Source organism: Callospermophilus lateralis, chromosome 10, assembly GCF_048772815.1.
Source record: "Callospermophilus lateralis isolate mCalLat2 chromosome 10, mCalLat2.hap1, whole genome shotgun sequence".
Lineage (NCBI taxonomy): Eukaryota > Metazoa > Chordata > Mammalia > Rodentia > Sciuridae > Callospermophilus > Callospermophilus lateralis.
The window spans coordinates 132,392,763-132,405,070 of record NC_135314.1 but is presented as its reverse complement, the minus strand read 5'-3'; the positions used below and the strand labels follow the sequence as shown (position 1 = coordinate 132,405,070).

At 40.5% G+C, this 12,308-nt stretch overlaps 1 protein-coding gene across 2 annotated transcripts in view; it reads left to right on the top strand.

Moving 5' to 3' along the window:
* Positions 1-12,308, top strand: part of Arih2 (ariadne RBR E3 ubiquitin protein ligase 2) — a 65,823-nt gene that overhangs the window by 49,947 nt on the left and 3,568 nt on the right. For both annotated transcript variants that reach the window (XM_076867637.2, XM_076867638.2), the window contains 9 exons: positions 1,965-2,115; positions 3,156-3,277; positions 5,073-5,182; positions 7,008-7,125; positions 8,030-8,080; positions 8,171-8,192; positions 10,282-10,433; positions 10,819-10,962; positions 11,551-11,619. In XM_076867637.2, coding sequence (XP_076723752.1) covers positions 1,965-2,115; positions 3,156-3,277; positions 5,073-5,182; positions 7,008-7,125; positions 8,030-8,080; positions 8,171-8,192; positions 10,282-10,433; positions 10,819-10,962; positions 11,551-11,619 — 939 coding nt within the window. The remainder of the gene's footprint in view (positions 1-1,964; positions 2,116-3,155; positions 3,278-5,072; positions 5,183-7,007; positions 7,126-8,029; positions 8,081-8,170; positions 8,193-10,281; positions 10,434-10,818; positions 10,963-11,550; positions 11,620-12,308) is intronic.

Genomic DNA, 12,308 nt, shown 5'->3' with positions numbered 1-12,308 from the left:
ATTTGAGACATGATCTCACTAAGTTGGCAAGGCTGGCCTCAAACTTGCAATTCTCCTGCCTTAGCCTCTAAGTACCTAGGATTATAGGCATTTGCCACCACACGTGACTGAAATTTACCTTTAAAGATAAAGGGGTAAATTTACCTTCAAATCCAGGGGCTGGGGATATAGCTCAGTTGGTAGAGTACCTTGCCTTGCATGAATAAAGCCCTGGGTTTAATCCCCAGCAACACACACAAACACACACACACACACACACACAAAAAAAAAAAAAAAAGATTCAAACCTAGCCAGGCATGGTGGCATTGGCCTGTCATACCAGCAATTCGGGAGGTTGAGGCAGAAGAATCAAAGTTCAAAGCTAACCTCAGCAACTTAGCAAGGCTCTAAGTAATTTAGTAACATCCTATCTCAAAATAAAAAGTAATAGGGCTGGCTTAGTGGTTGAACATCTCTGGGTTCAATGCCTGGAACTAAAAGAAAAAAAGATTTCAAATCCAAGCCACCATTTCACAAAGCCTCTTCCCTGAGATCATTTCTCTCCAAACTTGTCTGATTATATATACATTGTGTGATGTAGTAATTAATTCATATCTTACCTCCCTACCATAGGAACTGTCTTAACAATGAATAGCAAAATCCTGGGTATATTTAGCATACATTTGTCCAATAATTTTTAAGTGAGGGCTGTGTTAAAAGAGCTCCGAGGAAAAAGAATTGGAGCCTAGATCCCCAAATGGTTTCTGTACCCTCTTAGGAGAAAGGTTTCCAGAAGCATACTGGACAAACAGAATATAGGCCTTTTCCTCAACTTCTTGTTTTCCTAATGAATCAAAAAGAACCTAACGAAACTTGTAAGTGGAATTTTCCATTGGCTTGTAATTTTAGCCAGGGTATCCAAATTGTCTTTGCCGATTTATGTATCATAGTGTTAAAGTGACTTAAAGCTCTGTGGTCATTTATCACATTCTAGAATAGTTCCTTCTTTATCCCTCCAAGTTAATTATCTGTGACATCTTTTTGATATATTAAGGATGAGTTGTAACTTGGTAAAATTTATAATATTTTGTGGTTTGGTCAATGTTTTGTTTTTGAACTGGGGATTGAACCAAGGGGCACTTGACCACTGATCTACATTGCAAACCACCCCGCCATCCCCGCTCCGCTTTTTTTTTTTTTTTTTTTTTTGAGGCCAGGTCTCCCTCTTGTTGTTTAGAGGTTTAAAGCCTCATTAAGTTGCTGAGACTGGCCTTCAACTTGCAATCCTCCTGTTTCACCTCCCAAATTGGTGGGATTATGGGCATGCACCCAGTGATTTGAGCATATTGATATGGAAAAACCATTGTCCTTGACATGTAATACTGCAGTATATGCTGTGAGAAGCTTCACAGACTCAGCTTCTAAGAACCTTTATGACTGGGTTTGTACTTATTGAGGACCAACTCTGTGCTGTGCTGAATGGGAGTAGATCCCCCTGCCTCAACCTCTCAGTTTGCTGGGATTATAGGTGTGCACTACCATGCCTGACAATACTATATAATCCAGTTTAATTCACTGAACCTGGTTTACATTATAAATAACTGTAAATTTTAATTTCATTCTCTCTTCCTCTGACTCCTAGTGATTTTGCAAGCTCAGCTCAGTACTGTTTCCTTCAGAAAGCCTTTCTGGTATATTTTATCCCTTTTGCTACTTAGTCCCTTTGCTACTTAACCCCTTTGGGACTCAAGAGTCCACACATTTCAGTTAGGCTTTGACACTTATTGCAAAGTCAGGATCACCTTCCATGTACCCAACTACTTGAGGCTGTCCTCACGCGTGCAAAACACTGAGCTACAGCCCTAGTTCCCAAGCATTTTTTATGGAATCTGAATTTGTTGTTTGAACCCAGTGGGCAAGTATTATGTCTCCTACAATATGGTTGTCCATCAGGTTTTTGCTCACATGGATTTACTTCTCCCCAGGTCCCTACCACCCATCCCCCTCATCACTGTGCAGTGTGTATGCAATTTGTGCGGAAGGAAAACCTACTCTCTCTGGCCTGCCAGCACCAGTTTTGCCGCAGCTGCTGGGAGCAGCACTGCTCGGTTCTAGTCAAGGATGGCGTGGGTGTGGGTGAGTCTGTCATGGAACTTGTAAAAGGCTGGTATATGAAGTACTTATCTTCAAATCTGCCTTTTCATACTCTATTTAACTTGACTATTTTCTTCTAAGACTGAGCTTTTTAATCATCAGAACTAGTGATTTTTAAACATATCAGCTCACATAGTGGCAGAGGTTGCCCCAGTGCTCAGCAAAACAAGGAAATTAAAGCTATTGTAAATACTAGTGTATATGCACAAGGTTATCTCTCTCACCTTTTAGATGAACAGCCCTTTAAGCTGCTTACCCTTATCTTGGTGGCAGCCATAACTCAGAAACACCTAAGAGAGTTTGCTGCTATTTAGACAACATAGCGTAAATCAAATTTAGTGATTAGCTTCAAGAGTATTTGTTTTACTGACTTGATGACATTGATACTAATTATCACATTTAATGGTATCTATAAAATCTCATTGTATTAATAATAATCATAAGCACATAATATTAAATATCAGAGTTATTATACAGAACTATCTCATTAGTCAAGACATCTATAAAAAAAGGATTTATAGAAATTGGTATTTGTGGTGTTATTGATATATATGTATATATAAATGTGGATCAGTATTTTTGTTGCATTGCTATGGAAATGTGTAGGGTCTTCTCTTAGAATAAATTCTGTTGCTTCAAGCATTTCTTTTCTTTTTTATAAAAATGTTTATTTCTTAGGTGTAGATGGACTCAACACAATGCCTTTATTTTTATGTGGTGCCGAGGATCGAACCTGGGTCCCGCTGGTGCTAGGCAAGCACTCTACCACTGAGCCACAATCCCAGCCCCTTCTTTTCTTTTTTTAAATTTTTTTTTAGTTGTAGATGGACACAATATCTTTATTTATTTATTTTTATGTGGTGCTAAGATTTGAGCCCAGTGCCTCACGCATGCAAAACACTGAGCTACAGCCCTAGTTCCCAAGCATTTCTTATGGAATCTGAATTTGTTGTTTGAACCCAGTGGGCAAGTATTATGTCTCCTACAATATGGTTGTCCATCAGGTTTTCTTTGTTCAACAGGAGTCTCTTGTATGGCTCAGGACTGTCCACTCCGTACACCAGAAGACTTTGTGTTTCCATTGCTTCCCAATGAAGAATTGAAAGACAAATATAGGCGCTACCTCTTCAGGGATTACGTGGAGGTATGACTGACCCCTGTTTTTCTGCCCTCTCTTTAATTGGGCTTATCTAACTATTATAAGTTCTTCTTCTTATTATTATAACTATTTTAAGTTATTATTAATAGTTATTAATAATAACTATGGTTACCATAGTTATTTTATAGGTGAGGCTTCTTTAGGTATTGTTGTTTGGAGAGATAGTTCCATGGCTTTAAAAAGGTTCAAAAACCACTAGAGTGGTAGTGAAGAACATAGGCCCGGTAGTCAGGTAGACCACTGTGCAAATCCCAGATATATTGCTTCCTTGTTTGTGATCTTTGACTAATTCGTTTACCTCTCTTGAGTCTTGGTTTCCTGTTCCATAGACTGGACAGAAATCCCTACTTTATACATAGTTGCTTAAACAAGCTATTGTATATTGGAATGAACACAAGTCAGGTGAACCTCAAGATTCCATTCAGTTCACTGTGATTCTGCATAGAGAAGGGATATTTCTTTTTTCTTTTGTTTGGGCGGGGGGTGGTTAATACTGGATATTGAACCCAGGGATGCTTAACCTGAGCCACATCCCCAAGCTCTTTTTATTTTTTACTTCCTAAATTGCTGAGGCTGGCTTTGAACTCATGATCCTCCTGCCTCAGCCTCCCCAGCAGCAGGGATTACAGGCGTGCTCCACTGTGCCTAATAGGATATTTCTTTTTTAGCATTTTGAAACCTCATCCAGAATTCCATCATTATCAGTTTTGAAATTTTTTTCTCTCTTGAGCTCTTGTCTGGTGATGATAATTCCATGCAGCACAATTTTCATCTTTGTGTTTTATGTCTAAACTTTTTTTTTTTTTTTTTTTTTAAATATTTATTTTTTAGTATTTGGCGGACACAACATCTTTGTCTGCATGTGGTGCTGAGGATCGAACCCGGGCCGCACGCATGCCAGGCGGCGAGCGCGCTACCGCTTGAGCCACATCCCCAGCCCTAAACTTTTTTTTTTTAAGAGAGAGAGAGAGAGAGAATTTTTTAATATTCATTTATTTATTTATTTATTTTAAAAGAGAGAGAGGGAGGGAGAGAGGGAGAGAGAGAGAGAGAGAATTTTTAATATTTATTTTTTAGTTATCGGCGGACACAACATCTTTGTTTGTATGTGGTGCTGAGGATCGAACCCGGGTCGCACGCATGCCAGGCGAGCGCACTACAACTTGAGCCACATCCCCAGCCCAATGTCTAAACTTATTGGGTTGATTTATGATCTCATGCACATGGTGCAGGATAAGCAGAAGGCCTTCTTCTTTGTGATATTTGCTGCCTTTAGTAGATTCCTGAGGATCATTGAGCCCTCAGAGCTATCATATTTACAGCTGAGTGGAATGTGTTCCTTTCCAGCCCAAGTCCATATGTATTTTCATCTCAATGATAGTTCCCTGCCCCCCTTGAGATGATTTCTCATGTTACCCAGGCTAGCCTCGAATTGCTGGGCTCAAGTAATCCTCCTGCTTCAGCCTCCTGAGTAGCTAAAATTACAAGCACCTTCCACTGCACCTGGCCCACAGATACATTTCAATATTTGATTTTGTAATATAACCTTAGGTCATTCTAGTGAGTGGTTACCAGGTTTAAGTTAAACTTTTATAGTTCTTCTTCACTATCTGGCCAATGTCTGATCTTTACAGCATCTGTTCTGAATTTGTATATAGCCTCTTAATCTTTGTCAACAAGTGGAAAAACAGAAAGAAAGCATTTTAGCACTCAACACAGGTCTGTTTTGGAGGCAGCACATTGGCAATATTCTCATTGTTTCCCTTTGCTGTGTTCACAGAGTCATTACCAGCTCCAGCTGTGCCCTGGTGCAGACTGCCCCATGGTTATTCGGGTACAGGAGCCTAGAGCTCGCCGAGTGCAGTGCAATCGGTGCAATGAGGTCTTCTGGTAAGATTGAGTGGGTGTCTAAGCAGCCCTGGGCTTGTGCTTCATTCTTCTCTGTAGCACCACTGTTGTTGCTCTGTGTGAAGGTGGGGCTGAGAGAAACAGGGTCTCTGAACCAGAAAAGCAACTCTGCTCTCAGTAGGCAGGTTTGTGCCCAGCACCTCATGTTCCATTAATGCTCTGTCTGGAGACAAGGAATAGAATAGTTTCTTAAAAGAAAATGTGTAATGGTTTATGCTACTCACAGCCTAGAGATTTTGTTTGTGTGATTCTACCTGCACAAATGATTGACATTGATATGTGTTTGAAAGGTACAACACTCAGTGTTTTTTTTTTTTTTTTGTTTGTTTGTTTTTATTTGTTTGTTTTTTTAATATTTATTTTTTAGTTCTCGGCAGACACAACATCTTTGTTTGTATGTGGTGCTGAGGATCGAACCCGGGCCGCACGCATGCGAGGCGAGCGCGCTACTGCTTGAGCCACATCCCCAGCCCCTCAGTGTTTGTTTTTTAAGATTTTTTTTAGTTGCCAATAGAGCTTTTATTTTATTTATTTATATGTGGTGCTAAGGATCAAACCGAGGGCCTCACACATGCCAGCAAGTATTCTACCCTTGAGCCATAGCTCCAGCCCCAACACTCAGTGTTTTAAATTTTTTTCCCTGTCATGATCTTTCTTGGCTAATTTTTGTAAAATGTGAATTTATAAATGTATTCTACATCTACATTTGAATGTATATTTGGGTTTACTTTATACAGCAGATAGTGTAATATCTAACTAATGGCTTACCTGATGACAGGTACTGTCCTGATTACTTTTCCTGCATTATCACAACTGTATGATTGGCTATATGTAATAGGTAAGGCAGTTAGGATACAGGCTAAATTGGGGTGATAGTAAATGGTAGAGTCATAATTTCAGATCTGTCCTACTTGGCAACTTCCTGGAATATTCATGATGGGGCTTTAGTGGAAGTACATGGAAAATGTGATGTGTGTGTACATGTCTTCTGTCTTTTAAGACATCATCAAGGGACTGTATGTCGAACCAAAAGTTAAGAATAACTAAATAGTTGTTCTTTATTCTTTTTCCCACATTATGAACTTCATTTTTCTAAGGCATTTGTTTGTCTTACCACCCAAGGGCTTTTGCACAGAGTACTGATAGCTTGGACAAAGAGGAAGTTGAAAACATGAGAGCCTAGACCAATGGGTATCAGAGTCTTTTTCTTTTCTGATTTTAAGTTTTAAATATTATCAGATATATTTTGACTCTGCAGATTTTGCAAGTTCTGGAATTTGTGCATCCTCATAACTAGGAGGTGAAGTTAGTCTTTTGGGTCTGAATCAAGGGGTCCTTCTTAGAGCACCTTACCATACTCTTTAAGAAGCTGGACTCAGGTGGGCATGTAGGTCAGTGGTACCTCACTTGCCTAGCATGTGCAAGAGTCTTAGGTTCAATCCCTACCACTGCAGGTGGGGGGAAAAGAAGCTGAGGTCAGGGATGGGACTGTAGCTCAGGGGTAGAGAACTTGTCTAGCCCTGCTTTTGTCCCCAACAACAACAACACACACACACACGCATATTAAGAAGCTGGGTTCTCTGTTTTGACATCCTTTCAGAAAGAGTTGACACCACACAAGTTGTTTAAACAGAAACATTTTATTTGTATAATCCTGGTTAAGTAAAGGTTCCAAAGGCTTTGAAAGGTGACTTTGTCTCTTTGAAAATCTTTAATTCAAGTTCTACTGGCTTGAACAAAAGGAAAATTTAAAACGTTGGACCCTGACTTAATGAATTTTTGAATGTTTTTCTTTTCTAATTTTAAGTTTCAAGTGTCGTCAGATGTATCATGCCCCCACAGACTGCGCCACAATCCGGAAATGGCTCACGAAGTGTGCAGATGACTCTGAAACGGCCAACTACATTAGTGCTCACACTAAAGATGTAAGGACTATATCTTACCTGTCATGAATCTGCCCTCAGTGCTGTCCAGGGCCCTCTGACTTGGAGATTTGCCATCTGAGAATAGAACACATAGAGTCCCAGGGTTTTTTCTAGGGGTTATGGATATTCACCCAGAGTGGGCAGAGTTTGTAGCAATTTGTCATAGGGTGCTTTGGGTAAATATAATTTAATAAAATGCCAAAATATTTGGGAAAGTTTGACCCAAAGGAAAACTAATTAAAAGAAAACTAGTTTTGATTGAATGCTTTTATCATCTATACCTGATAAAAGAGCAAAACAGCAAAGCTGTGATATGAGCACAGACCTGTCCAATTCTCATTTCCCGTGGGAAAGAATGTCCTGCAGGCTTTAGAGGCCATTGTACCCTGGGCCAATTAACTTACCAAGTCAGTGTGCTCACAAGCACAGTTATGGCTATGACAATAAACAGTCTCTTTCATGGTGCTGGGAGACACCGCATCAGACTAGTCTACATTGCTGTTTGGGATTTCAGTGTCCTCTTCTGGAAGCAGAAGTCCAGGCAAGCCAACTAGGACTTAATCCAGTTTGGCAGTTCTAGGCTTCTTTGGCAATATTCCCTAGCAGGTAGGCCTTCTGCTGATTCAGCCTGTGCTTAATCTGAGCAGCTTCATGGCAAGATACATGGTGGAAGACTTAGTGGGGTTCAGCTGGTGCTTGAATTGTTTCAAAGCCAAACATGCTGACCTCATTTCCTTGAATTGCTGTTCCAGCTTCAGCGACCTGCCACATTTAAATGAGATGCTCCTCCCCAGAAGTGCTCGCATGATGAGCTACTAGGCAAAGGAGCCAGGAGTTTTGTGTAATTTGTCTTAGAACTGGCCTGATGGTGCGTGAGCCTAATGGCACCGTTCTGTCTCCTCAGTGTCCCAAGTGCAACATCTGCATTGAGAAGAATGGAGGCTGCAATCATATGGTGAGCAGAAGCCTGTACACTTTGCATGTATGACATGGAGCCTTTGGTCAGCGTGCCCCTAATGTGTTCTCTTCTGTTTCCCTCTGACAGCAATGCTCCAAATGTAAACACGGTGAGTCCCAGGCCTGGTGCCTAAGGCCCAGTGGCACAGTCTATGTTTCTTGTGCTTGGGTCTCCACTGCTTGTTTAGTAAAGTTCTTTTGTAGTGAAATGACAAAATAAAGGGGAATCTTAGTCACTCGTAGTCATCATAAGGCATAAAATAGCTTTTTATTTATTTATTATTTATTGGTCCCTTTGGTAATCCCACTGAAGAGTGACAGCCAGATGTTGTTGTATGTGTCTATGCCTTCTGACGTGTAGTCAGAAGTCAAGCTTGGGATGAATCTGTGATCCTCGGTCATCTAAGAAGATTTTAACTTTATTATTTTTTAATGAAGGTAAGTAGCAAGGAGCTTATCTGTGCTACCTTTAGATACTTGAGAGCAGGTTGTACCTGGATTTACCAGATGTAGTAAAATCATACTTTCCTATCAGAGGAATTTTCAGAGGCTTTTCATTTCGCTTTTCAGATCTCCTTTATCTATCAGGAACACTTCTCATAACTAGAGCCTGTTGATTTTGCTTTCCTTCTTGCCAGATCGAGAAACAAAATTTTTCCAAGTAGAAAAAATATTCAAGTAGCCTTCTACATGGCTTCATTGATGTGGACTAGGAAACTATAGTAGGTTGTTTATAAATCAGAATGCATATTACAGGATCCTAGATGGAAAGAGTGACTCTGAAGATGTTTGAATGAGGTAGAAGTATATCATACACAGAACACAGAACAATGTTAGGCAAACATGTTTTAAAGAAGAGTGACAGCCAGGTGTAGTGATGTGTGCCCTTAGTCCCAGCTATTCCAGAGGCTGAGGCTAGAGGATCACTTATCCCAGAAGTTCAAAGACAGCCTGAGTAACATAGACCCCCTCTCAAAAAATAAAAATAGAAGATGACAGATACTCTAGTACCTACCATATTCCTAATGCCTCAGAAGACCCCTCTGCCCCACCCTTAGCTATAGTCTTCCAATTTCCTAACACCCAGAGTTAATGATATACAATATACTTTTTTTTTTTGAGTTGTTGTGGGTCCTGCTAAATTGGTGAGGCTGACCTTGGACTTTTAATCCTCCCGCCTCAGTCTCCTGAATTACAGGCATGGTCCACCAGGATTATAGGCATGTTCCACCATGCCCTGTTTATACTTGAAACAGGAACAAGCACAACCTAGATGATTAAATAGACAGCAATATTACCAGTGTTAATATTTATTTTTTATTTGTAGTTGGACACGATATCTTTATTTATTTTTATGTAGTGCTGAGGATTGAACCCGGGACCTTGCACATGCTAGGCAAGTGCTCTACCACTGAGCCACAATCCCAGCTCTCTTTTTTTTAAATTTTTTAATAACTTTATTTTGGGCTGGGGATGTGCCTCAAGCGGTAGCGCGCTCGCCTGGCATGCGTGTGGCCCGGGTTCGATCCTCAGCACCACATACAAACAAAAATGTTGTGTACGCCGATAAATAAAATAAAAAAAAAAACAACTTTATTTTATTTATTTACTCATTTTTATGTAGTGCTAAGGATCGAACTCAGGGCCTTGCACATGCAAGGTGAGCGCTCTACTGTGTTGATTTCTTTATTATGGAAGCAGAATTATAATTCAGAGTATGAATTGTTGCCTGAATATAGCTTTTATAGAAAGAGCTCTTAAAAAAAAAAAAAAAGAAAGAAAGAAAAGAAAAAGCCTTTATTCCCACCTTCACATATAAAAACTCTGTCAAGAATAAGCAGGGGTTGTGAGGATCAGAGTCTCGATGATCAGGTAGGCCTCACTTGAACAAGTTTTTGCTTCTTATAATGACATCAACATAACAGACCAGTGACTATACATTCAGCATCTGTTTATGAGATCAGTAAGGTGCATAGCACATGAGCTTATAGAATGGAAAGTATGCATAGGCTGTCATTTTTATTGACCAGCACAGGATATGGGGACAGTAAGATGTGACTGGGATGAGAGATAGACATTCCTTCTGGAAAGAGGCGCCATTGAGAGGTTCTGCCCCTGTGGAGCAGGGTCTGTTCATCTAACTGCTTTGCCAATTTGGGTTTTCTTATGGGTATAATGATCACCCTCTGTTTTGCACAGACTTCTGCTGGATGTGTCTAGGAGATTGGAAGACTCATGGCAGTGAGTACTATGAGTGCAGTCGGTACAAAGAGAATCCTGACATTGTCAACCAGAGTCAGCAAGCCCAGGCCAGGGAGGCCCTCAAGAAGTACTTATTCTATTTTGAGAGGGTAAGTATTCTCTCCAGCACCTGCTGTTCCATTGTAGGGTTCTTTTAGTTGACTTCTTGAGATAGGATAACTGGGGTAACTGAAGACCAGAGCCAGTCTTTTCACACAGAAGTCAGTGAAGGGAGCTTTTACAGCAGCCTTGGGTGTTGTCTCTTTAGATGTGGCTTTCTGGCTATACAGGGCAGCCACAGCTGACTGGGAAGACCTGGTACTTAACTTGGTTGAATGATGAGTTGTAGGAAAATGAAGGGCATAAAGTTTTTCCATAAGTTAGAGGAGTCTGTGATCATGTCCTGATAGCCAAGGTGGCTGTCCTGAACGTCTATGTGGACCTCTGTACTTTCTTGGGATTCTTGTACTTTTCTCCATCCTCTCTGCTTTGTAGTGGGAAAACCACAACAAAAGCTTACAGCTGGAGGCACAAACATACCAGCGGATTCATGAGAAGATTCAGGAGAGGGTGATGAACAATCTGGGAACTTGGATTGACTGGCAGTATCTACAGAATGCTGCCAAGCTCTTGGCCAAGGTATCTACCAACTCACTCTTGGGTTTTCTTATGGGTATAATGATCACCCTCTGTTTTGCCTAACCCTGTCAGGGGCAGACTTCGGAGACCCCATCTCTAAAGAATAGAGGGATTTGCCATCCTGCATATACATTCATGCTTGTTTATGGATTTACATTTCTTTGTGTTAGGACCCAAGGACCTTACCTTTTAAGAAGAATCTTTCACTCCTCTGCCTGCAGGAAAAATTGGAACCCTTTTTCTTCTCATTTTGTTGCATCTCTGCATCACTCAAGGGAAAAGAGATTATTATCTTTGGACAAGTAGTAACATAGATAACTGGACTCTGATATTTGATTTAAGAGGGAAAGTTACGAGGCAGCTACTGGTGATTAGTTTGAAAAAGAACTTTGGGTATTCTCAGTCCATGCTTTGTTGTTTCAGTTTTCCCCTAGTTTATTCTTTCTTTAGTTTGGCTTCATTTCTTTCAGTCCCATACCTACAGACCCTGGTTAATTTGCATGGTGAGGTAAGAGTTGTAAGAGCCACCTGAGAGGTAGGTCGGTTAGAATCACAGATACAGGTTTATTTTCTTTTCCTCCTATGCAGTGTCGATATACCCTGCAATATACCTACCCATATGCATACTACATGGAGTCTGGCCCCAGGAAGAAGCTGGTAAGGCAAAGCAATCCCTGCATGCTTGTCCTATAGCTTCAGAGGCACCCTTGTCTACCAGCACTTTTGCAGGAGAACAGGGATCTGACCCTGGGTATTGGAAGGTCAAAATCAAAACAAAACTTGTCTAATTGCAAAATTCCATTTCTATTCTGGGGATTCGGTACTGTCATTTTGTGTACTGGAAAGGCAGATGCACCTAACCTCTGAACATTGATGGCCATTGGGCCTGGTCACATGCTTATAATCCCAGCAACTGAGAAACAGAGGTAGGAATATCACAAGTTAGAGGCCAGCCTCAGCAACTTAGCAAGACTCTGTCTCAAAATACAAAACAGCTGGGGGTATAGCTCAGTGGTAAAGTGCCACTGGGTTCAATCCACAGTACCTCCCCTTTTATTTAAAAAAAAAAAAAAAAAGTGTGTGTGTGTGGTGGGGCAATTGGCCAAAAAGACCTTTGTCCATTTACCCCTTTGAATCTGCTCTCTTCCCCCTCAATCTCTAAGTTGATTATTTTCAATCCCTTTATTTAATTCTTCATCTTAAATATGGTTGTTTCCTGCTAAAGCAAGTCCTATTTTTTGTTTAAATGTTGGAAAACAGAGAAACATTTATATCAGCCATATTCCCACCAAACAGAAATAACCATCATTATCATTTTCCATGCTTTTAAATTTATATTCTGGGGG